A 25,932-nucleotide genomic window follows, 5' to 3' on the forward strand; every position below is an offset into this window, starting at 1 on the left:
CTGGAGGCCGGTGGGGCGGCTCACTAGGCTAATCCTCTGCCTAGCAGTGCCGGCACACCAGGTTCTAGTCCCAGTCGGGGCGCCGGATTCTGTCCCGGTTGCTCCTCTTCCAGGCCAGCTCTCTGCTGTGGCCCGGGAAGGCAGTGGAGGATGGCCCAAGTGCTTGGGCCCTGCAACCCATGGGAGACCAGGAGAAGCACCTGGCTCCTGCCTTCGGATCAGCACGGTGCGCCGGCCGCAGTGGCCATTGGAGGGTGAACCAACGGCAAAGGAAGACCTTTCTCTCTGTGTCTCTCACTGTCCACTGTGCCTGTCCAAAAAAAAAGGGGGGGGGGGATACTGAATTCCACTCAAACAATTTCAGCCCAGAAACTGATATATTATGGAAATTGTTTCTCTCATTTCCACTTTTCTATAATGCATACAGCAGTGCGTGTGTGTGTTTAACGTGTACACTAAGCTTTGTCGAGTTTGGTTGATGATGTCACTTTAAGTGGCCAATACAGCAGTCTGTGAGGAGAACTGTGAGTAGAGGAGAAGCAGCTGAAGTTTCGGCTCTGTTGCAGCTTCTCAGAAGCCGGCCGAGGCGCTCGGGTTCCCTGTCCCAGGCGCTGCGGTGTCAGCACAGGTGGCGACCCTGCATCGCGGTGACAGGAGGGCCCGGGAGGTGCGGGCTTCTCCCGTCACTGCCAGCTCCCCGTCCCCTTACCTCTTCTGGTCCCTGTCATTTTCTCCCAGCCAAATCTTCTCGAGGACCCTGTGGCGCGGATGATAGGCCAGCCGCGATTGATTCCCAGAATCCTCAGAGGTATCAACGGAGAAGCCCAAGAGCCGCCGGCTCCTCCTACCCGCCAAGGTGAAAATCTTCTTCATCGCCCCTGCCGGCGGCTCTGGAGCCCTGGCTCTGGGCGGATAACAGTGGCCAAACAGCCAGGGAATGCGTGTGCGGAGAGGTGGGGGTGGGGGCGTGCGGCGGAGGGGCGGGGGCGGCCGGTTCGCTGCGCATGTGCAAGCTCCAGGGGTTCCCAAACAGCGATTATTCTGCCTGTAAAATTGAGGATACTTGCCTGAGTGTTAGGGACGTTTTGCAAAAGAAAGACTCATCGCTGTGCACAAGCCATCTCTGCACTCACCTGGGACTCCAGTGGTGGAAACTTCACCACGATGAAGGCCTCATTTCCGGGAAGACGCTCCTTGCCCCTGGTTTATGACCCCTTCTACATCCTTCTGGGTCCCAGCCAGTATCCCTTGAAATTTAGGGGGTCCACAACAAAAGGCTGTTTTCATGAGTTCCTGCAATGTGTCATTATGTGAGTCTGTGAGAACTCAATGTGCATCTTGCAGAAAACACACAACCCCACTTATGCACACCTCGTGTTGTTCGCTCTTTGGCTCAGGGTTACCTTTAAGGTTTTCTGACTTTCACTTCTTGCGATTTTCCCTAAGTGAATCTTTAGTCCATGACGACTTTTGGAGCATAGTGTAATATTTAAGAGCTTCTTTTGAAAACAGCTTTTCAGAGACTCTCTGTACCCAACAGTTCATCTTTTGGCATTAGGTTAAAGGTCACTTTATTTTATCTGAAGTCCCTAGGTTCTGTTTTTGAGTGTTACTGTCTGCTTCCTGAAACAGAACCACTACCTTTTATCAATAAAATGTACAGCATTTTGATGTCCGTTACGGTATCAAGTTTCTGCCTGCTTATTCCTCTTTTTAGTGTTCTTTTGGTAGTGTTTACATTATTTAAGCTGAATTGTTAATTACTTTGCCAAATCGGAGGATTCCTTAGTGGGATTTGATTTTAATTGAGTTAGGAAAATAATTTTAACAGAATCAATCTTTTGTAACAGTCCTACTGAATAAATATTGTCTTTGTTTAATTCTTAATTTTGAACTTTATTTATTTGAGAGAGAGAGCGCCCCCAGCTCCTCCACTGGTTCTTACTCCAAATGCCCTCGATGGCTAGGATTGGGCCACACTGAAGCCAGGAGCTAGGAACTCAATCACGGTCTCCCATTTGGGTTACAGGGACCCAAATACTTGTGCCATCACCTGTGACATACCAGGATGCACGTTAGTAGGAAGCTGGAATTGAGAGGAGCTGGGGAAGGGGCAGTGTTGTGACGTGGTGTTAAAGCTGCTGCCTGTGACGCAGCATCCTATATGGGCCGTGGTTTGTGTCCTGGCGATTCCACTTACCATGCAGCTGCCTGAGAATGGTCTGGAATAAGCAGAGGAAGCAGGCCCAAATGTTGGGGCCCCTGCTGCTGACATGGGAGGCCCAGACATTCCTAGTTTCTGGCTTCGTTGTCTCTCTCAACTCTGGCTTTCAAAACAAATAGTTAAAAAAAAAGCAGAGAGGAGCTGTAACGCAAAACCTGATACTCTGAAATGGAATGTGGGTGTTCCAACTGGTGTCTTAACTGGCAGGCCACAGGTCTACCACTGTACTACACATTTTACATGAATTATTGTGAATTACCATCTCAAACAGTTTTTGCAACAAAACAAACTTTTACCTCAATTTTCTATCAACTTTTTGAAATACCCACATTTGTGTATATGTGATTTCAATAACTTGAGTAAGAAACATGTGAGTACAACTTCCAAACAAGGTTTTAAAGTATTTAACTGCCTAACACCAGTTTCTTGGTCCTTCCTGATTTTCCCGTTATCTCCAGCTGAGCAGAGTTGGAATCCTGAAAGCCTCCAGCCCTGGGTATGCTGCATTGCTGTTGATGACAGGCCACAGAGACATACCAGTTTAGATGCTCTACCCTGATCATGCCCATAGCACATATAAGCTAAAAGTTTGTTGCAATTCCCAATAGTCTTCCAACATTAGCATGAAATCTATGAAGAATAAATGAAAATTAATACCAGTATTTCAGTTCTCACTTCTGATTTTTTAAGATTTATTTTATTTATTTGAATGAGTGAGTTACAGATGAAATGATTTATGAGAAAAGGTGCATTGCTAATCCACTTGAATTGACACCCAGTCAGCAAAGTTTCCTGGCCTCATCCCTAAAACATCAACTGAGGTTTCCATTATCCATGGAGAAATACACATGATTTCACTTTCAATATTAAACCATGGCCATCATTTATAACTTTACTATTCACATTGAAGTGAGGATTAAATTTTGTTTTATATTGTTCAGATGACTGCTGAGGTGTCTGAACACCTGCACTGACATGTTTCCTATTTCATAGGCCATATTGCCATATGTTTTTCATGCTACTTCTGGGATCCCCCTTAACTTGTGTTTCTCTGCCTATCTTTGCACATGTTTTTACTGTGTCATTTGAATGGTGGAAGACTATCATTGACCTTTAATAAACGGTAACCTCTCTATTATGGATTGGATATGACTTGCTCCCCCAGCTCATTTAAACTCCAGAGTCTTATGTTGACAATTGATCAATTTAAAGTAGATACTTGTTCTAATTATGGCTTTTGTTAGGTGAATCTGCTGGAGGAGACTTTAGGTCTTGCAGGCTTGCCCTCAGAGAGTGGTTCTCATGAGAAGATTGGTTGTTTAACCTTGGCATGCTTGCTGTGTCTCTCGCTGTGTTTCCAGGCTCACCATGGGATCATCCCTCCACACAGGCTTCACCATCGCCAGCCTCACCAGAGCTAGTCTATGTGGCTGTCCGATATCCAACTAAGGATCTCCGAGCTGTAAGCAAAAATAAGCATTTTCTTTCCTGAGTAGCTCCTCTCTTGTATGTTAAAGTAATGAAAAGCTGACTAACGTTCCATACCAATCACAGGAGAAAGCACAGCCCTCCTGTATGAGGTGTTCAGCAGCAAGGTAGGTGCCATACATACAGAGCTGGCAATTTTTTCTTTCCATTTACTAGTCCTCTGCACCTCAAGGCAGGCAGCCCACATCATACACCCAGAAACCCAAAGTGATGTCAGTGGGGCAAGTCAGTCACTAACTGTGTCAGCTCTGAATTTTGCAAGGTTTTGGTATGCCTAGATCATGATACTACTACTACTATGTGTTCAGGTCATATTTGATAAATGGATTGCAAGAATTATTTAATACAGTTGGAAAGTTCAACATCTTTAAAGAAAAACTGCACAAGCTAAAGAAATAATTTTTCTATAGTAATGACTATTACTATTTGCTGTTTTTTAATTTTCATAAGGACAGATAATATAAAATGTTTATTAATACATAGGCAATAAAGTTCTACACTTCCTCCTCCTATCCACCCCCCCCCCCACTTACACCCAGGAGCTCCATTCTCGCCTTTGTACTCTTATGCCCATCACTGGTGCCTCTGTTGTGATCACCAGCTCTGTACTGCGTGCTTTGTGTCACTCCCCTGTTGTAAGGTTCTCATTCCTCAAAGTCAGGGACCGATCTTACCCCTTCCAAAGCCAGGCACATTACCCCTCTCCCATGTCACATTTGCATTTTTGCTTTTGTAGGCCATCTCTTTCCTCATCTAAATGGACACCTGCTGTCACCTGCTGTTGGGGTGGTGATGTAGCCCACTGTATGTCATCAGAATATCAATCCAAGTTACAGGGCCCCAGACAACCTCACCCTTTTATTGTAAATCCCTGCAGTACCATCTGGGACATTTTTGTAATGATTTACAATGAGAGAAAAGATCGATATAGTTTACAAGTCAGTTCCCTCAGTGAAGATCATCATACCAGACATTGGAGGTGGAGGTGCTGGATGAGGCCTAAGAGCCCACGAGAGTGTAGGGGGTGACTGGTGCCCATGAATGGTACTGAGGGGATACCCATGGGGCTCAGGCACATAGGTGAATCCTAGGAAAGAAGAGGATAGTCCTACATCCATATTGAAGGGCAGAGCACAAGTTCACGTGTACAAATATATCAGTCTGATGGATGCAAGCAACACCAATGAATGCTGAACCAGAGTAGAGGAAGGGATAGGCGCTTCTCCACCTGATATCAAATAAGGAGCATCAGAGTCATAAAACTCTCCTATTTCACTGGGTCCTGGCAGCCTGAGGAATGAAGGGAAGTCACAGGGATAAATGGATGTGGCATCAATCTGCATGTGTGCAGGCAAAGAACAAAGAAGGCAGGGACTATCGCAGAACATAAGCAGAGCCTTTACTGGTTTGCCGAGTTAAAGAAACATTCCATAGACAACGTCTATGTCCAGGGCCACCCCAGCCTCCCATCCTTAGTTATGTTCTCCAGGGCTGTGGATATCATTGATCACTCACGTGGAAATCTGATGAATTTTCTCTCTTAAAATGCACAGTCCCCTTGGAGATACCTGAAAGGTCAATCATGACAGATTGGTTTTCCTCCACCACCCACTGGAATTCAAATTTGAAGCCCAAGCTATTGTATGACATAGAAAAGTGACATATCCACCTTCGTTTGAGTTTCTATAAAGTTAGAAAGTTAGAGTTAAGATGATTTGCTGCTAAGGCCTTATACTTTTTACTAATGTTTTATTTACTCTTTAAATCCATTCATGAGAGAGACTTGTGAAACCTCTCACCATGCTTGTATGTTAGGTTCTACCTGAAGTACTGTGATCAGTTTTTTTGGTATATTTTGTCCCCATCAGTGACTGTGGGAAACATGAGGAGTTCCAACAGAAAGGATCTACCCAGAAGGGGGCCACTGAGGAGCTACAGGAATAACCAGAGTCAGAAGTAGAAAGAAGTTTGCAGAGGTTCTGTTCTTGGTTTGTCTCCTTGTGCTGGCTCAGCCAGGCACGGTTGTTCTACACATCAGGTGGGGTTACATGGCAGGGAATTGGTCAGGAGAGAATGAACATCCCAGGTGGGAGAGGTGACCACCAAAGAGGAGAACAGAGACCCAGAGTCCTGGTTTGTGCCATCCCTCACTTACTCCTGAGACTCCCATCCTTATGTGTGCCCAACTGGTCTGTGGATCATCTCCCACTGACCTCTGAACCCTGCCCCCAAACCCTACTTTGACCCTGACACTCTTCATCCTGCTCTCCTCTTCCTGCCACACTGCTCCTCATCCCCAACCTAATTGTGACCTATTACTGCCACACCCCATCCCCCACCTAATGGATAGCCAATCACTGCCCTGCCCTGTTGGCAAGCCAATTGTGAGCTCAGTCCTTGCCCCGCCCTAAGTCACACCCTTCTCCTCTACCCCCCACCCCAGTCTCTCACTCCTGGTAACTCAGTGCACTGAGAGGACCCGGACATGAAGGTATGGAGGTGGATCTTCTGGCTCCCTGTGCTGGGGTTGCCCAGTCACACAGCACAGAATGTGAGTAAACACCAGATTCACTTTGGTCTCTTTCCTTCTATTGGCTGTGTCCCACTGTGGTTTAGATAACACCATTTCACTGGCTCTTGCACAGCCATCCAGTCCTTTCCAAAGATGAAGTTAGATGAAAGTTAGACATCACAGGTGTCGTGGCCAGGCTGACAAACCTCTGCCACACCTGTGGCATCAACTTCTGCTTGATCAACAGCAGGAAAGCCTGACAGGGTGGAATCCTGGAAACAGTAACCTCATAGTATCAAAAGAGGATGTGTGGATATGCTAGAAGCCACTGGATTACATGTTGTAGTGGTGAAAATAACACAGGAAAACTGATTTCTTAGGAGTCGTGATTGTTAGCCTGGTTCCTGCAGGATCTGTGGGAGATCCTCAGCTGCTGCTCCTTTGGTACCATCACACATGTAGCAGTGTCACTGAGATAAGACTCATGTGTCTTGACACCAGGCAGCCTTGAAACAGTGGTTCCGAGTGGGTGGTATTAGTACTAGATTGTTGCACGTGAACTGTCACTTCTGCTGTGGATTATCTGCTTTGTTGACTTTTGTTAACTTTTGAATTGTTCTTTTCCTCAGCTCTTGGAGGCTGTCCCTAGGAACTCTATTTGAAGGGAGCCCAGAGACAGACATGAGATGTGAAAATAAGTATCTGCATCCTGCTTTTATGAGCTCATAAAAAATCCAAATCATTCAAAAGAGAAGGGGAATAGGAAGAAATTAGAAATTGAAGGATGCATAGAAATGGAAAACTCTCAAACGATTCTCATTTTTCATTTATCATTTAAAGTTGACAAATTTGCTTACCCTAGTTCTAAACCTCTTAATTATTAAGAGATTTTCTGTTTTTCCTAGGTACAGTTCCAAGAAGACAACCACACTTCCTCACTGCCCTGCTCCTCGCCCAATCCCCTTCCAACTCTCCCCTCTCATCAGTTTTTGCAAAGCCATCATTTTAATCCAAACTATATTCAAAAACTTAATTCACCACTAATATTCACAAGTAAAAATTAGGAAGACTGCAGTTCAACAGGAGTATAAACAGGAGCTACATATGACAATAATAGTCCAAAATGGGCATTTCATTCCTATAGATTTTTTGGTATTCTATATTAACTGCCATATATCTTAGAAAACATATAATATTTGTCTTTATTGAGATTGGCTTATGTCACTAAGCACAATGGTTTCCAATTGGATCCATTTTGTTGCAAAAGACAGGACTCCATTCTTTTTTTTTTTCTTTTTTGACAGTCAGAGTGAACAGTGAGAGAGACAGGGAGAAAGGTCTTCCTTTTTGCCGTTGGTTCACCCTCCAATGGCATATATACACACATATATATATATATACACATATATACATAGATATTTATATACATATAATTTTTTTTGACAGGCAGAGTGTACAGTGAGAGAGAGAGGGAGAGAAAGGTCTTCCTTTGCCATTGGTTCACCCTCCAATGGCCGCCGCGGCCGGCGTGCTGCGGCTGGTGCACCACACTGATCCGATGGCAGGAGCCAGGTACTTATCCTGGTCTCCCATGGGTGCAGGGCCCAAGCACTTGGGCCATCCTCCACTGCACTCCCTGGCCACAGCAGAGACCTGGCCTGGAAGAGGGGCAACCGGGACAGAATCTGGCGCCCCGACTGGGACTAGAACCCGGTGTGCCGGCGCCGCAAGGTGGAGGATTAGCCTAGTGAGCCACGGCGCCGGCGACATATAAATTATTATAATGTTAATGTTTATATCAATTTAGATTAAAACATATTACATTTCTTCTAGAATTTCATATAAATAGATGCATACATGCCATATGGACTATTTTGTATCACCTGATTCTGCTCAGGACAATATGTCTGAGAGAATTCATGTTGCAGTATGGATCAGTAATTCATTTGTTTTCATTCCCGACTCATCTGAGTTATTTCTACTGAATGAACATCTCTGTTTAATTCACCATTCTATAGGAATTGTTTAGGGTTAAGGTGCCAAATTTCAACAAATACACAGTTAAATCCAAAGCAACCTATGTAGAAAAGTTGTAAATAAAAGTGTTAACTTACTCAGCTGAAACATTTGTCTTAATTCACATAGTGGATCAATAGAATTTATATGAAGACTGTTAAAAATTCTTGTGTTTTGGTGCTACCATTGTTCTTGCCACTTTTGATTTTATTTAAGCATTAAAATTTGATTTTCTCCTTATAAGCTTTTCACTCACGTTTTGATGGGTACTGGTATTTAAAAGAAATCATCAATACAAGAGAAGATGTGGTAGAGAGGAACTCTCGCCCAGTATTAGACAAAGGAGAGTACAGGGCCCACAATGAACCAGGATACTCTGTGCTCAAAGGCACCCACACAGATATCTAACAACACTACCAACCACCCAAGCAACTTGAGGCTGGCAAGCTATGCTTATTTTTAAACTTTAATTCATTAATTTTTATTTGTATTTTAAAAGTGCAAAGAGACAAGGACAGATGTTCTCCACCTCACCTGCTGGGTCACTCTCCCAGTTTTTACAATAGCCAAGGATGAGCCAAGCCCAAGGCCAGGAGCCTGGAATTCAGTCCAGTTTTTCCACCTGTACAGTAGACACCCATATACATCCTTGAGCTGTCATCTGCTAACTCCCAGGGGGCACATTATCAGGAAGATAGAATGGAAGTAAAGCCAGGACTCAAACCCAGGCACTCTGATGTGGGATACATGCATCACCAGTGGGGTCTTAGCCATTGTGCCAGACACCAGGACCCCAGTCTATCTAGAAGCAAGGAAATCCCCTTGAGTCAGTTGAGGGACATGATTACTCCTTGCAGGCTGACCTAGGGTTCTTAGCAACTGAAATACAGTCAATGTCTGTGTCTTCTCACTGTTTCCAATGTTTTATTGCAGCTATCTCAGAACTTTCCTGACCATTTTCAGCTCAGTACTGATTTTTGGGGGATTTTTCGGAAGCTTATCATTATTGCTACAGTCGTGGCTATTTCGGCATTTGCCATTTTCTTCTGGACAACTGTTCTTGTTGTGAGTATACTAGGAGTGTTTTATATGATAAATAAGGAGGAATTTGTATAGTAATTGCATTTGCACCTGGTAAAATCAGTCCTCCTCCATTCATTGTTTTCCCCATAACCCACAAATTTTAATAAGGTTGTTTTCATTATAATTTGGATTGACACATTTTTTAAAAGTCTGGAAAGATTGACCCATGTGTTCTTTTGAAGTGTGTGATGTAATCTCCAAATGCTTTGAAGTTTTCAAATTCTCTGATTGATTTCTAGCTTACTTTCACTGTCCTGAGAGCAAACATTCTATGATTCCTACTCCTTTCCATTTGGTAAAGTGAACTTGTGTCTTGAGTGAATGGAGTAAATGTGCTGTGTGAGCCCGCGTGAGTGTATTCCATTTTGCTGGCTGAATTATTCTGTAGTGTGGACTGATTCAGCAGATTATCAGTGCTGTTCAGTTATTCTGAATCTTTACTGACTTTCTTCCTGCTGGATCTGCCAGTGACTGAGGGAGGAGTGGGGGTGAATTCATCTATTTCTAGTTGCAGTGCAGTTTTGCCTCATGAATATTGAAGCTCTGTTGTTAGGTATTTATACATTAAGGATTGTCATGTCTTCTTGAAAAATGGATCCTTTATCATTATTGTAATACCATGTGATCCTTGAATGCTCCTTGCATTGTGCTTGTTTTGTGTGAAACTGAAATAGCTACTCCAGCTTTCTTTTGATTAGTTCTAACTGTACATTTTTCTCTAACCCACTTTTAATGCATTTATAGCTTGGATTTGAAAATGGGCTCCTGGTATACATTCATTAGCTGGGAATTATTTTTTAATCCACTCTACAGTCACTGTCTTTTAATTAGTGTATTTACTTTATTAGCATTTAAAATTATTAATGATATAATTGGTTTAACATCTATCACCTTTATGGCTGTTTTTTATTCATTGTCCCCTTTTGCCTTACACTCTTTATATGCCTTTTCAGGGCCTAACTTAGAATCTTGCAAGTTTTATTTCATTGTGTTTAGCACACCAGTTATACTTGAACTTATCTTTTTTGTTGTCTTTTTTGAAAGTGGTTCTCCCTGAATTGGAAATACACATATTAAAAAGTAATCCAATTCACAGGAAATGAAATTTATGTTGTAAAAGGTGACTCCACAAACTCCGTCCCATTTCTTACAACATTGCTATAATCCATAAGCTATAATCACCATATGTATTGTTATTACTACTTTGTTCAGTTATATTAAGCAAAGTGTTGTCTGAGAAACCAATCAGTAAGATAACAACTTTGCCCTCACTTACTCCTTTGCCTATTGCTCTTGCACTATGTAGATCCAAGTAGCTGACATTTATTCGCTTCCTTCTGTCTGAAGAGCCTCTTTTAAAATCTTTGTAGTGTGGCTTGTGAAAGAGAGAGTTCTGGCTGGCGCCACGGCTCACTGGGCTAATCCTCCGCCTTGCAGTGCCGGCACTCCGGGTTCTAGTCCCAGTCAGGGCACCAGATTCTGTCCCGGTTGCCCCTCCTCCAGGCCAGCTCTCTGCTGTGGCCCAGGAAGGCAGTGGAGGATGGCCCAAGTGCTTGGGCCCTGCACCCCATGGGAGACCAGGACAAGTACCTGGCTCCTGCCGTCGGATCAGCGTGGTGCGCCGGCCGCGGCATGCCAGCAGCGGCGGCCATTGGAGGATGAACCAACCAATGGCAAAGGAAGACCTTTCTCTCTGTCTCTCTCACTGTCCACTCTGCCTGTCAAAAAAAAAAAAAGAAAGAAAGAAAGAGAGAGATCTTTAATGTTTTTCTTAGAAAGTCTGTGTCCATTTTGGAAGGGTAATTTATCTGAGTGTGATTCTAATGCTTGCCTTCTCAAATCAAACTGATTTTTTTTGTCTTTTAATATGCCTTCTAATTCTTTACTAAAATCACGACATTACATTGAGTGAAAGGAACTGATTTAAACAGGTCCTTTGTGAGAGATTTTATGGGTATCTTGGTAGAAGTTTAGCTGGCATTACAGTTTACAGGTACTGAAAGTGGCAGAGACTGATGGCAAGGGCTTGGGCCATCTTCTACTGTGCTCCCAGGTCATAACAGGGAGCTGGATCAGAAGAGGAGCACCCAGGACTCGAACTGGCACCAATATGGGATGCCAGTACTTCAGGCCAGGGCTTTAACCCAATGCACCACAGTGCCAGCCCCCATCCAACTGTATTTTAAAATTTGTAAGGTGTTTCTAGTGAATCAAAAAAGTGTACTGCAGTATAAATGTTTTAGAATTTATTCTGTTTTCATAGAGGCTTTTCTTGTTTAAGATTTCATTATATTTTTTTTTTTTTTTTTTTTTTTTTTTTTTTTTTTTTTTTTTTGGACAGGCAGAGTGGACAGTGAGAGAGAGAGACAGAGAGAGAAAGGTCTTCCTTTTGCCGCTGGTTCACCCTCCAATGGCCACCGCTGCAGCCGGCGCACCGCGCTGATCCTGGCAGGAGCCAGGAGCCAGGTGCTTTTTCCTGGTCTCCCATGGGGTGCAGGGCCCAAGCACCTGGGCCATCCTCCACTGCACTCCCGGGCCATAGCAGAGAGCTGGCCTGGAAGAGGGGCAACCGGGACAGAATCCGGCGCCCCAACCGGGACTAGAACCCGGTGTGCCGGCGCCGCAAGGTGGAGGATTAGCCTATTGAGCCACGGCGCCGGCTAAGATTTCATTATAGATATTGGGTTTCCCCCCAAACAAATTAAATAATGTATTTGCATTCTAATTATGAATTTTGCCATTTCTAGGATAAAAATTAAATAGATTAGTTTTCCTTTAATAAAATGGAAATAGGTGTTTTTGGTCAAAAATAACTGTTTACTTTTCTACCCTATCAGAAATGGTTTAATGAAAGATCACAATGAAGTAGGAAATATCTTCCATTGTTTTTTTTTTTTTTTTGACAGGCAGAGTGGACAATGAGAGAGAGAGAGACAGAGAGAAAGGTCTTCCTTTGCTGTTGGTTCACCCTCCAATGGCCGCCGCGGCCGGCGCGCTGCGGCCAGCGCACGCGCTGATCTGAAGGCAGGAGCCAGGTGCTTCTCCTGGTCTCCCATGGGTCCAGGGCCCAAGCACTTGGGCCATGCTCCGCTGCACTCCCAGGCCATTGCTGAGAGCTGGCCTGGAAGAGGGGCAACTGGGACAGACTCCAGCGCCCCGACCGGGACTAGAACCCAGTGTGCTGGCGCCGCTAGGTGGAGGATTAGCCTGTTGAGCCGAGGCACCAGCTTCTTTCATTGTTTTTAATCTTTTAGAAGTCCTTTAAGCTAAATGACTGTTATTTCACTAGATTAGTGTTTTTACTTTCATCAGGAACAACATGTATTTCCTAGTATATATTATTATAATAAGGGTAACTTTGTTTCTTCCTTGTCCTAGATAAAACAGCCAGTTTATCAAGGTAAGATTTTAGCCTCTGTTTTCTTTATAATACTTTTCTCAGTGCTGGTATTAGATGTGAGCTTTTATTAAACTAGCTCTAAGTACAGTAATTTTTATAACTTCCTGGCTTATTACTTCTTGAAGGTTTTAGTATTCCTGGAGTGGTTTCTAAATGACAATGGAGAGGGACTCGTGATCTGTTGTAAAAATGCAGGAAGAAGAAGCATTAGTGGGCATAGGAGACTGAAATGAGTTTAGCTTCGCCTAGAAATGTTTAAGAAGAAAGTGATGCTGGCCAGCGCCGCAGCTCACTAGGCTAATCCTCCGCCTTGTGGCGCCGGCACACCGGGTTCTAGTCCCTTTCTGGGCTCCGGATTCTGTCCCGGTTGCCCCTCTTCCAGGCCAGCTCTCTGCTGTGGCCAGGGAGTGCAGTGGAGGATGGCCCAAGTGCATGGGCCCTGCACCCCATGGGAGACTAGGAGGAAGCACCTGGCTCCTGCCATTGGATCAGCGTGGTGCGCCGGCCACGGCAGCCTCCATTGGAGGGTGAACCAACAGCAAAGGAAGACTTTTCTCTCTGTCTCTCTCACTGTCCACTCTGCCTGTCAAAAAAAAAAAAAAGCAAGTGATACTAATATTTTTTTAAAAAAATTATATAATGTGAACCTATCAAAAAGCTTAAGACTTAGAAAAGATCTGGTTTTCTGGGGGAGGGGAGAATGTGTCAGGATATTTATGTGGAAAGTCTTTAATGCCGGAGCAGAAAGAGCAGAAATGATGCATAAGGTGGAAGAAGGATTTCATATAGGCTTTATGGGCAATAAATAAGTGTTGCTATCTATTGAGAGCCAAAGCTGCCAGACACATAGTAGGCCCAACACGTTTTATTTTTACAGGTCTATTTAGTTTATTTGAAAGGCAGAGTTGAGAGAGCAAGAGGGAGTGAATTCCATCTGCTGGTTCACTCTCCAAATGGCTGCAATGGCTGGGCTGGGCCAGGTTGAAGCCAGAAGCTTTATCCTGGTCTCCCACATGTGTGACAGGGGCTCAAGCACTTGGGCCATCATCCAACATTTCCCCAGGCTATTAGCAGGGAGTTGGATAAGAGGTAGAGCACCCAGGACACGAACCAGCACCCACATGGGTTCCTGACATAGCAGGTGGAGAATCAACCCGCTATACCACAGCAATGGCTCTGTGTGTTTATTTTTTATACTGAATTTATCACTTGTCATGTTTGAAAGGGTGAATTCAGGGCAGCAGAGCTCATATCATGGGCAAATAACAAAACAAAAATAAGGATGCATCTGAGGTCAGATGAGAGAACTAAAAGACTGTCAGAGGAGTCCTTTAGGTGTTTATGTGAGCCATCCACCTTACAGGATGGGTGCATCAGGGCACGATGTTCACTTTTATGGTAGGCAGTAGCATTCTGATCTTGGTAGTGGAAAGTCCTATCTGAGAGGGTTGGGAGCTCATCCAGATCCCGTAGAGACTAAGTGGTAACAGGTTGTATTAAATTATTCTATACTTCAAAACCATCTCTCCAGAGCCCTCCATTCTGCTTCTTGTGAAAGACAATCCTCAGGGCAGCAGGAAGTCTTTGGAGGCCCTGGAGTAGCCAATCAATTGACACTTTGAACACTGCTTTCATAGGAATTTCAAATGATGGTATTTGAGGAAGGAACATAATTATCTACCTTCATAATTAGGGAACAGAAATGTAAGTAGCTAGGGTGTTTGATTTCTGTTTCTTCTCTGGTGAAGACAAAACTATTTGAAGTAATGGAATTTTCTTTTTTTTCTTCTTTTATTGATAAGCTGAGTTAGACAGTGAGAGAGAGAGACAGAGATAAAGGTCTTCCTTCTGTTGGTTCACCCCCTAAATGGCCACTATGGCCTGTGTACTGCACCGATCCGAAACCAGGAGCCAGGTGCTTCCTCCCAGTCTCCCATGTGGGTGCAGGGGCCCAAGCACTTTGGCCATCCTCCACTGCCTTCCCAGGCCACAACAGAAAGCTGCACTGGAAGAGGAGCAACTGGGACCAGTACCTGGTGCTCCAACCGGGACTAGAACCCAGGGTGCCGGGAACGCAGTTGGAGGATTAGCCTAGTGAGCGCCTGCCAAGTAATGGAATTTTCTAAGAATGAAGTGCCATCTTCCATTGATGAGAGTACTTCAATGAAAACATGTATTTCCCATGTTTCCAATAATTTCAAATAGGATTATAACTGACATTTGGTTCTTATTTCCTACTAGTTATATTGGTTTTAAAATTACTGTAAGTAAAGTTCGCTTTCTTCAGGCTTAGTAGTGAAGTTAGGAAGTTATTTTCTGGCCATAATGCCAGATAACAAGTAATTTCTGCTAATACATTGAGATAGTTCAACTATATTGTTTTATTCTTTATAACCTTAGTTTTTATCTCCCCTTAGTTAATTTGCAGCAAATTTCTGAGAAGATCAATAATGTCACGAAAGAAAATGCAGAACTTGTACAACAAATTTCTGTTTTGGAACAGAAGGTATCAATGTCCTTTCAATTTTCATATTTTTCATGGTTTCAGTTTGAGTCACTTCCACGTCTAGTTCAGGTATTCCACTGTACCCTCTTTCATCCACTGCCCTGCTTCATAAGATCTGTAATCTCTTCACATGTGAAGTCAGCCTCCTGCATGCAAAGTGCTGCTCTGTTCACTTGTGTACTCAATCATACATGAGGATAGGTGTTACGTGCCCCTCTAATTAACATTTTTGTATTCTGATTCTTTATTACATATACATATAGATCACTGAGTCGAGAAAACGTCTTCAGGAGACTAAAAGACAAAAAAAGGTGGTCTCTGATGAATCAGTTAAACTTAAGGTAATAACCCTTTGCCTTTATGGAATCCATTATAAAAACAAGTAAAAGAAATAAATATTCCTGATGCAATATGCTGTATTGAAGGATAATGCAAAAAAAAAGTGACAACACTAAAACTACCACGTACAAGGTACATATAACCTGCCGTCTGGAAGAGATCAGAATGCTAAGAATCATGATGTGGTAGTAATTTGGCTCCTATATTTTACCATAATTTGGCTTCTGAGCCTTTTTGTCCATTTAGTGATCCAGCTGGTACATTTTCTATTGCTTTTCACAGAGTAAAAGTCTTAAGAGTATGGGGGATGAACTTTCTTCTGAAAAAATGTTCAATGTTATTGTAAAAAATACTGAAGTAACATCTTAAATTGAGGGATCCAAGAAGTGTGTTTGATTTCCTGTCTGGGCAATTATCACAATATTCATTGCTGTCCTGCAAGATATTTAGGAAATGTGTGAATAGTTAAGGAATATTAAGGGGGTAGGGACTGTTTAGATGAACTTAAACAGCCCCTACCCCTCTTAATGCTCAGTAAAAAAAATTATCAGTGAAATCTGAGAGTTATTTTTATTCCTTTATTAATATTCTTTTTTTTTAACTTTTATTTAATGAATATAAATTTCCAAAGTACGATTTATGGATTACAATGGCTTCCCCCACATACCGTCCCTCCCACCCACTACCCTCCCCTTTCCCACTCCCTCTCCCCTTCCATTCATATCAAGATTCATTTTCAATTATCTTAATATACAGAAGATCAGCTTAGTATACATTAAGTAAGTATTTCAACAGTTTGCTCCCACACAGAAACATAAAGTGAAAAATAATAGATGATTTTTTTTAAATGATGATGAAATCAGATCAGACCTATTGTCATGTTTAATCCCAGTGAGAGTCAAGTTGGGAATTGATAATTTCTTTCTTTCTTTTTTTTTTTTTTTTACAGAAGATCATTTCTCTCATTATTTCCTAAGCAGAAAGATTGTTTATGCCACAAAGTATTCTTACTTCAGTGTGTTTTCCCCCTCATTTCATTATATTCTTGACATTTCTTCTAGACCCAATCTGGATCCATGACATGCCCATAACATATAGAGTTAGCCGTGGGATGTGCTTGGTTGCAATTTCAGCTTTTTAGCTGTTTCAGCTGGTGTTGTCATGGAATTAAAAAGCACTTCAATTAATTCTTTCTCCATTTGACTTTATAAATAGAGATGCAGACTAGCACAGTGCTCTCGTTTGTGGATTCACCCCTCAAATGCCTATGATAGCCATGGGTCAGCCAGGTCAGTGGTAGGAAACTAGAACTCAGTTTGTGTTCTCATGTGGTTGGCAGGGACCCAGGTACTTGATCCATCAATGGCTGCTGTGCAGGGTGTGCATTAGCAGGAAGATAAATTTGGGAGCAGAGCCAGGGCATTAAGTCAAGCAGTCCAATATGGAATACATGTTTCCCAAGCAGAGTCTTAACCACCATGTGAAACTCCTGCCTCTTTTTGTAAACCTTAGCACTTGTTTTGTTTCTATCTTATGTGCAGGCATTTGAAAAAGGGAAATCTACTGAAAACTTGAAAGAAGTTATTTCAATGAACAACTCGGAAATTTCCGAGGTAAACTTTCTATAATTGTTTCAATATTTCAATTGTACATTTTAGCTCTAATGAGAAATATTTCATTTTTGAAGATTAAATTTATATGATAACTATGTGGAATTTTGTTCTTGTGAAGTAACTAATTACAGTGTTTTCAGTTAAGATCCAATCACCTTTAATGAAACTGCTTCAGTGAAGGGAAATTGAAGTTATAAAAGTAAAATACTTAGTTGACAATCTAGTAGGAGCAGGTAACAAAATTAGTCACATTCTTGAAGAGACTGTGATCCAGAAAACTGAACTTTCTCATTTCCTTTTTACTTGTTTTAAATTAGTTGTTCTAAACTAAAATTAACTATAAAGTCTGTGGTGATGCAAAATTATCTATTGAACAATATAGGTGTGCATTTCTGTAGTAGTAATGACATTTGCATTGTTCTGCAACCATTTCTTGAATGTCTTTTCTTAAAAATCTCTTAAAGTCAGAAGATGAAAATGATGGAGCCAAGGATTTACAGCTGAGAGCCTTGAGGGCCAAAATATGGATGCTGGAAGGTACGTTCCTTCATTAGAGGGAGGTCCTGTCTAGTGTAAATACATCTGCATTGGGAAGGTGAAGAGTGGTTCCTGTCTCCCGGGTCCTTGCTGTTTCTCCCAACTCCAGCCAACTCCTTGGGTCCATGTGCATACACACAAAGAAAACTTTTATCCTTTACAGAAAGTAAAAAGAACCTGGAAAAAAGCTGTAATACCTTGAAGTCCATGAAAGCAGCAAAGGAAGCTGAAATCAAACTGATGGATATGAATATGGAGAGTTTTCATGAAATCTACAAACTGAAGGTGGCAGCTGCTGCAAAGTAAGATGTCCTGAACCGACTCAGTAATGTCAGTGCTAATTTCAGTCAGTAAAGAATTCTCATACTTTTTGCCTTGATTCCCATAATATGCATTTTTCTGTTCCTTTCAACTGTTGGTTATACACTCCCTTGTAATTTATTTGTGGGTACTGGAAGAACTGATACCAGCATCATTAATGTCCATGTCTGCATTCTATCTCTCTCTCTTTTTTTTAATTATTTATTTACTTGAGAGGAAGGGTTACAGCGAGAAGGAGAGACAGAGGTAAAGGTCTTCAGTCTGCTGGTTAACTCTCTAAAGGGCCACAATGGAGGGAGCTGAGCCGATACAAAGCCAGGAGACAGGAGCTTCTTCTGGGTGCAGATGCAGGGGCCCAAAGATTTGGACAAATCCTCCACTGCATTTTTGGGGCATCAGCAGGGAGCAGCTGTTCAACCTCTCTTGTATACCTTTATATTGTTGGGGTTTTTGGTCATATTGTATTTTGTTTTCCTTCTTGTGTCTAGTCATTTCTAATTGAATGCCTGTCATTGAGTAAAAATATTGGGAAAAAATTAAAATGTGGTGTGATGTGATCTAGCTTTGGAAAATAAGGAGATGGCCTCAGGCAAGAATGCTGGCAGTATGGGAGCTGTTAATTCATTCAGCAGCTGAGGGCATTCATTGCAAAGGCCAGTGTATGTCCTCTCCTCCATTCATAGTGTTCCAAGCAAAGCTGTGAGATTTTCCAGTCAGACCCTGAACTCCACTGTATTCCTTTGAACCCATCTATGTGAGCAAAGGCTGCCCATAATTACCTCTCTCTAGTCTCCTAGAGAATTCTTTCATGATCTACAGGGAAATGGGCCTCAAATGCCAGCTGAGATGCCAGGTCAATCTTGTTTCCAAGATTCCTTCTTCTCCATGTTGCTCCCACATGTCCTTGCTGACGTGTAGTGATTCAGTCTATTCCATTGTATACCTCATGTTTGTCCAGTGTTTCCTACTGTTCTCGGGGGAGATCCAGGACTTCATCCACACTCACCCATGTTCAAAACCAGAACTCTTCCTTATGGTCCCCCATGGCTCAGACTTGGAATAATATTTCCAAAGTCTGAGACAAGTGTTGCTGTTGTCCTTACTAGTATGTTGTGGGTTTTTAAGGTAGGAACAGTGCCTACTCTACTTTGTATCCTTGGCACCTAAAAACACAGAAAGAATTTACCAAGGACTTCCAAGGCATTAACCCTCTCCATTGTTTTGTGCCTGTGTCCTACAGCTGTTGGGGTTTTATGGGTAATGTGGATTAAAGCAGATATCAAAGGGAGACTCTTTCTAGACCATGGGCTTTTGCTGGCTGCATTCTCAGTGATTGCCACTATGTAGAAGTAAATAGCACTGGGGCCGAGGGCTTCGCAGACAAAGCTGCAGGTTCTCAGGAGCTGAGGAAAGCCCCAATAAGGTGGCAGTTCAGGACAGTGTACTTCACTCATGTTGTCAGCACTGGATTTTCCTTCCCTGCATCAGGCTCCCAGCTGTAGGAGGCAGGAGCTCTACCTCTGCATCATAGCAGTGTTCACAGTGACTGCAGTGTTAAGGACTCCATGAGCTGGAAGGATCTCTGTAGATCAGATTGTCTGTATCATGGTCCCAGCCAGACTGTGAATCATGTTCCTCCATGGGCGGAGGCAGACGAGTGAGAACCCCCTGTCTCATCCTAATGGGATTACTAGTGATGAAATGATTTGACCTGCTTTTCCACAAAGGAGTGTTCACCATTTCAAAGTCACAACTGCTTAGTGTCAGGTGCTATGTATATTCATTGACTTATTACTAATGCATAGGAGCACACAGTAATTAGAGAGAACTTGCCAGCTGGCCAATGGATCGTCTTCTGTCAGTGGGAGGCTTCACTTCTGATTCTGCACTGTTTGTGGGTCTGTGTGTTTATACGGATGCCTGCAAGGGGACTTTCCCATCATGCACTCAGACTGTTAGCAAGCGGGGAGGCATAATCCCACATGGGCTTCTGGGAAATATGCATTTCTTTCCCATCCTAGGAAGATGGCAGGGAAACAACAAGAGTGGATGGAAAAGGAGACGAAGCTGTCAGAGAAGGAGGAGAATTTGAAACGGGCTGAAGAAGAAATTGAGAACTATATGTGAGTCTAGAGACTATACAACCAGTCCAGAAACAATGGTTGGATTAACTGTTTAATGCTTAGGCCCAGTTAAAAGATAACTGTAAGCAATGTTCAAGAGACATAGAGATGATTCATACAAGATTATACCAAATATTTTAAGTTTACAAATGACCAAGTGATACTGTTCCTACACAGTTCCTGATTCCAAATGCTGGCCTGACTGCATGGAAACTCGATTGTTTCTTGGGGTGGTGAGAATCCACCTTCCTAATCCTTAGGAAGACAGCTCATTGTAGGATGGATCAAATCCATTACAATGATTGTCCCCATTTTATAGACCCGGTTCTTGCTGCCCTCAGAAACATGGCAAGGATATAAGTAATAGAATGGACTTTTATGATAAAAGACACACAAGAGAGGAAAAACTAGGGAAATAAGGAGATGACATCAGCTGGGAATCCTGCAGGTATAACATAAAGGATAAGGAAATGATGCAGCAGTAGGGCTTAGTCTTTCTGTACTTTTACAATCATCGTGAGTATTTTTGACATCTGAGGATAGGGTAACATGGGGAAGCTGTTTAACTTCATAGTCAACATTGTGCTTCATCTGATGAAAGTGATTCTGAATCACAGGAGAAGACTGCAAGAAATGCAGGCTCAGCAGCAGCGAGAAAAGGAGACCTTCAGACAGGAGGTAACTGCATGCTGCCCAATAGCTGCACCGTCCTTCACGTCTTAATGCAGATGGTTAAAGGGCCCCTGAGAGTCCCTAAGCCCTCACTTTCTGTGTTGGCCTTTTCAGATTGCTGTTCATAAACAAAAGGCTCGTGACGTTGAGGTAAAAATTTTTCATATGTTCTTTCCATTCTGCCCTCTTTTCCACAACTGAATGTGCATGTGTTTCCCTCCCCACAGCTCAGGGCTCAAGCTCTGGAGCGGGAGTTGATGGTGCAGAAGAGGGAGACTGCCCACTTGAAACACAGGTGCATGAAAGAGCAGGCATTTTAAGCGTGTCTCTGATTAGAGACTAAGTTGTTGAGTGTCTAGTAAAGGACTTGTTCTGGGGTGTGTATGTGTGTGTTCTGTTACTTAAATCTGTTTTTTCTCTATCTTCAAGATTGGAAATAATGCAGGCAGAGGAATCCAGGAGGCAGAAGCCAGTGTCAGGGGGACCTGGCTGGGAGAACCCTCCACAGAGAGGTAGGAGCAGTGTGGAAGGAGGGTGATAGCTTCATGTCCCCTGCAGATTCCACACCCTCAGCTTCTCACTCTGGGCAGTGATTGTTCCATTTCCTGAAGAGTTCCATGCACTTAGCAAAGAGAAATGATTGTCCTGCAGGGAGGCTGGGTGCTGTTTTCCTCATGTGCCCTGGACAAGTGGCTCTTCAACCAGACCCCAGGCAGGGTAGAACTCAGACCCCAATACTGACTGGGGACTCTCCTCAACTGCACCTGAACTCAGTTCTTTTTAACTGACAATAAGGGCATAGAAGGGAACCTGGCCAGATCCTCCTGTCCACCTTGAGTCAGTGGTAGAGGCCTTAGCAGCACCAACAGTACTTGACAGTAAAGGTTGTGCATCCTGATAAGAGAGGAAATGTCCTGGACTATCATCCCTCTAGTAATGTTCTGCAAGCTCTGCTTTACATCAGTCAGCCTGTGTTCTTTTTTGTTTTTTTTTTCTTTACTGTCAACTATAGAGCTCCATCAGTAAATTAATTTTCTATGTAATTTCACTTCTATAATATTATAACACTCAAATTTTATAATAAACCCAATGAAAACATTTTCCTTTTGTCATCACTCTCATCATTAATATAGTTAAGTCCTTTTCCATTTATAAATAGTTATATCACAACAGATCACATAGATGGCCAGTTACAGAGGGACTAAGATTTTCAGAATCTCCCCATGATTTCAGGGCCTGGGGCTGCTCATGGCCAGGGTTTATTGATATTCTTTATGTCCAAGGATATTCTTAAACTATAATTTCCTCTATACATATTAGGTATGTATATCAACATATCATGTTGATTTCCAGCTAATTTTAGCACTGACTTAGGTACAATGAGTTGGTTTGTGGTGAGAACCCCTGGCACAGGCTAAGGTGGTATCATCCTCAGTGAGGACATGGGCCTCCCCCTTGTACTCAGGGCTCTTCTGAGGCACCTGGTAAACCCTGGGCCTCTGACCAGAGACCTAACATGGGATTGAGTTTAGAGGGTGAAAAGGTGTGTGGGTTTTCTCAACACTGAGGCAGAATAACTCCCCTCCCCGGGTGGTTGGCACTTTGCTACAGCAGGTAAGCTGCCTCTTGGGATGCTTGTGTCCTATATCGGAGGACTGCATGAGACTGAGTCCTGCCTCTGCTTCTGATCTACCTTCCTGCTAATGCACCTGTGAGGCAGCAGATGGTGGCTCAAGCGCTTGAGTCCCTGACAAACATGTAGGAGATCTGGATGGTGGTCTTTGCTGCTTGCCTCAGCCTGGCTATTGCTAGCATTTGGGGAGTGAACCTGCAGATGGAATTTGTCTGTCTCTGCCTTTTGAATAAATAAATATATAAACATTTTGTTAAGAAAGAATACACTGCTGTCTCTTGTTGGCCAGATTCCAGAAGTTGTGGAGGTCACATGAAGAACCAAGGCTCATCCCCTGCTGAGGACACCAGGAAGGAACAGGTAATTGCTGTGGTCATTTTCCTTGTAATGATTTCCTGAAACCTGATCATTGCATATACAACACTCTCTCTTCCATTATTTTCTGACTTGTGTGTGCTGTGATACCTTTTCTGTGTCTGTAACTTTTCAAAGCAGCCAAGCCTTCCCCCACAAGCCTGTGGGCCTCTCCTTTTCCAGCTCAGCATCTGTGCTGGTGCTTTACAGGCTGAAGCCTGAAGGTTTGCTTGTCAGTTCCTGGAAATCACTGGCAGAGAAGATGGCTGTGACCTTCAGCCTCATGGCACAGTGACTCCCCCCAAGCTTCTACAACCTGGGAGGTGGCCACGCCACATTTCATTGCCGGAATAAAATACCTCCTTTCCTGTTTTGATTTAGGTTGTTTAACCATTCAGAACATCTTCACCCACAGAATCCATGATTTTTTTCTGTTTTGTTCAATATTGAATTTTGGACAAAGCAAATCACTGTCTCATTTCTCTTGGTAAATGGGCTGTGCAGAAAACCCTCCAGTGGGGCCCTCTGTGGAATATTCTGAAGCTTCAGGGATCATGTTTGCAGAATGGCAAATGCTCACCTGCTGTGAGATAGTGAAAGGTGTTCATCAGCATTTACCTGCAAGGCCAATTCCCAGGAGAGCCTAATTGAGGTTTCCATATGCAGGTTTTTGTGTGACCTGTGTAGATGCTGATGTTGGTGATTCTCCATTCAGATGCCACTGGACATCTGTAGTTTGAAATGAAAATGTACCTTGTTTTAACTTTCTTATTTCCCACCTTGTTTGTGTAGGAGATAAAAGTAGTGTGCAGCTCCCAGAGTACTTCCAATTCAGTCTTGCCTATGAATTAAGATCGAAACATGTGCTACCTAACTCCAGTGGGTAACATGGTTTCTGGAAAATCACATTCCCAGTTTCCCTGCAAGACACCAGGAATCTGCATTCTGCAGGAGATCCTGTGTCCAGGGGCAGCACCCCCAGTGAGGAGACCCTCAGCTAGGGAGGGAAGCAGAGAAGATTGGAGAGGCCCTCTCATGTGTGCACAGTGGACTGTCCCCTCCTCCAATGTGCAGGAAATGTCTGTGGATATGTTGGGTAGTCCTTGACATGGAGGTCGTCTGTATGGAGTGTGTGTCTTTATCAGTTTGCCACGGCACTGTTTCTCTGGGACATACCTCTACAGACATGGACAGTGACGTGTGGTGACAGCAGTTCACTCCTCAAACTGTTGGGATCCAGTGGAAGAGGAGAGTTTTGTGGTGCTGAGGCTGCTTATTTAATACCTGGTGGAGAGGAAGGCGCCTACCATTATCACCTGCTGTACTGTGATTCAGTTGTGTTGGTATTGGTGTTGCCCATGATATTAATCTACTTCAAAATGTTAACTTCTGTTCTGCAGGTCAGCATGGCTGCAGGAGGACCTCCTCCTTTCCCAAGACCACCCTACATGCCCTACCCCATGAGGGGCTACAGAGAATCCTTCATGGGCTATCTGCCACCTCCTCCACCCTGGTGGTTTCCAAGACCTCGGCCAGTACCTCTGTCTCCAGAATTTGGTATGATGATCTGCCCTGAATGAACTGACTTGCAAAGTGTACCAGTATCTTTCTCTCATTTTTATTCCTACACAAAATGTCCCAGTGATTCTGCCGGGCTTTGCATTTCAAGGATGAGGCTACCTAAGGGCTCTGTAACTTTGCTCATGATTGATTCTGAGGGCACACAGTGGGCTACATCACAGTCCTAACTTGTGTAGGTGTCTGTTCAGATGAGGAAAGAAGTCATCTATAGAATGCAGAAATAGCAGTTTGGCAGAGCATGGAACCCAGTGTTGGGGAGGGGGGTCATGCTCAGCTCTGTGAGGGATGAGACTTGGCCTTGGCTTTGAGAAGTGCAGGGTCCTGTAGGGTCTCACAATGCTCAGCGCTGGACTGGTCATCACTGTAATGGAAGTGCCAGTGAAGGACCCCAGTGTGTAAAAGAGGGAGTGAATCTCCTGGGTGTAAATGAGGGGTGGCAAAGAGGAGGAGATGAGGAGGGGCCGTATAGGGTCACATTGAGCTCCCTAAGATGGGGGCTGGAAAGCTGACCTAGCAGGACAGGCGGTGTGAGCAGAGCAGGTAGAGGCTGCCTGGGGTCACACGGAGCTGCTGGAGGAGAGTCCTCATGACCCAGTGTGGGCCAGGGCACCATCCTGCTCAGAGTGCTCTTGTTGTCCTACAGCCCTCAGGCCACAATCTGAAGGAAAAGGGAAGAAGTCTCATGGGTGTGTCCAGGTTCTGCCTGAGTTTATGATGCCCCAAGGATACTGACAATGAAGTCGGCTCTCGATTAGCAGGCAGCTGTCTCTGCCTCACAACAAGAAGCCTCAGGAGTCTCAGCTCCTCCAGACACCCCTGCCTCTCAGTGTCACGCCAGGCAATATGGGTCTCTCTCCCTGTGCCCATGCTGTCCCAGCCCCTGAGGACAGTGCTCTGTGGAGCTGTGACGTGGAGATCCTATTGGTTTCTGAGGATGTTGTTAGCAGGAAGACATTAAGTCCATGGGAAAAGTATTCTACAAATATCTGGTACATATATGCAGCCGTCTTCTATCAAGATCACCAAGAGATGCTCATTAAGTGCATTAGATAAAGCTGGGGGTGCAATAGCTCACACCCAGAGACTTGCAAAATCTGTTTCCTAAGAAAAGGCAAAGTTCCCCTCTCTAGTAATAAAATGCAAATCCTACCTACAAGGTGAAAGAGAAGTGTGCGAATGTGCACAGGTGGAGGCCGAGGTCTGTGGCTGAGATGTGAGGACTGTTGGTTTGAGTGGTGTAAGGACTCTCAGGTACAGCCGCACATGGAACACATCAGGAGCAGACACAACATGGAGGACAAATGTAGAAAGGAAGAAGTCAGTAGATGGGGGAAACAATCCCAATTTCTTTTGTCTTCCAGGAGAGCCATTGTGGAATTGGAATAGGAAGCTCAGTTATCCAGAACAGGCTGTGCCTGTGAGTCAAAAAGCCACCTGATGCCCATTTTCCGAATGTTTTCCCTGTCCCACGAAGACTCTTCCTCTCTTATCTGTCTGAGTGATTCCCCTAATAAACCTTGTGTGGTGCTG

The 25,932-nt window shown here is 43.6% G+C and overlaps 1 protein-coding gene across 1 annotated transcript; it reads left to right on the forward strand.

Annotated features, from left to right (window-relative positions):
• Nucleotides 1–504: 504 nt before the first annotated feature.
• LOC149120548 (transport and Golgi organization protein 1 homolog) lies at nt 505–25,930 on the forward strand. The gene is made up of 18 exons (XM_089320821.1): nt 505–628; nt 739–856; nt 3,586–3,686; nt 9,174–9,305; nt 12,702–12,723; nt 15,141–15,229; nt 15,493–15,570; nt 17,110–17,181; nt 17,646–17,718; nt 17,882–18,020; nt 20,061–20,162; nt 20,780–20,840; nt 20,949–20,984; nt 21,062–21,129; nt 21,264–21,346; nt 22,757–22,827; nt 24,222–24,378; nt 25,764–25,930. The coding sequence occupies exons 2-18, from the start codon at nt 769–771 to the stop codon at nt 25,838–25,840; spliced, it is 1,449 nt and encodes a 482-aa protein (XP_089176947.1). The 5' UTR covers nt 505–628; nt 739–768; the 3' UTR covers nt 25,841–25,930.
• Nucleotides 25,931–25,932: the final 2 nt, after the last annotated feature.

The sequence above is a fragment of the Oryctolagus cuniculus genome, chromosome 19 (genome assembly GCF_051225735.1).
Source record: "Oryctolagus cuniculus isolate XC-2025 breed Fujian yellow rabbit chromosome 19, ASM5122573v1, whole genome shotgun sequence".
Lineage (NCBI taxonomy): Eukaryota > Metazoa > Chordata > Mammalia > Lagomorpha > Leporidae > Oryctolagus > Oryctolagus cuniculus.

Coding starts and splice junctions, on each gene's coding strand:
- LOC149120548 (XM_089320821.1), top strand. CDS start 769: ATGATAGGCCAGCCGCGATTGATTCCCAGAATCCTCAGAGGTATCAAC. Junction 12,724..15,140: donor AAAACAGCCAGTTTATCAAG/GTAAGATTTTAG, acceptor ATCTCCCCTTAG/TTAATTTGCAGCAAATTTCT. Junction 24,379..25,763: donor ACCTCTGTCTCCAGAATTTG/GTATGATGATCT, acceptor TTTGTCTTCCAG/GAGAGCCATTGTGGAATTGG.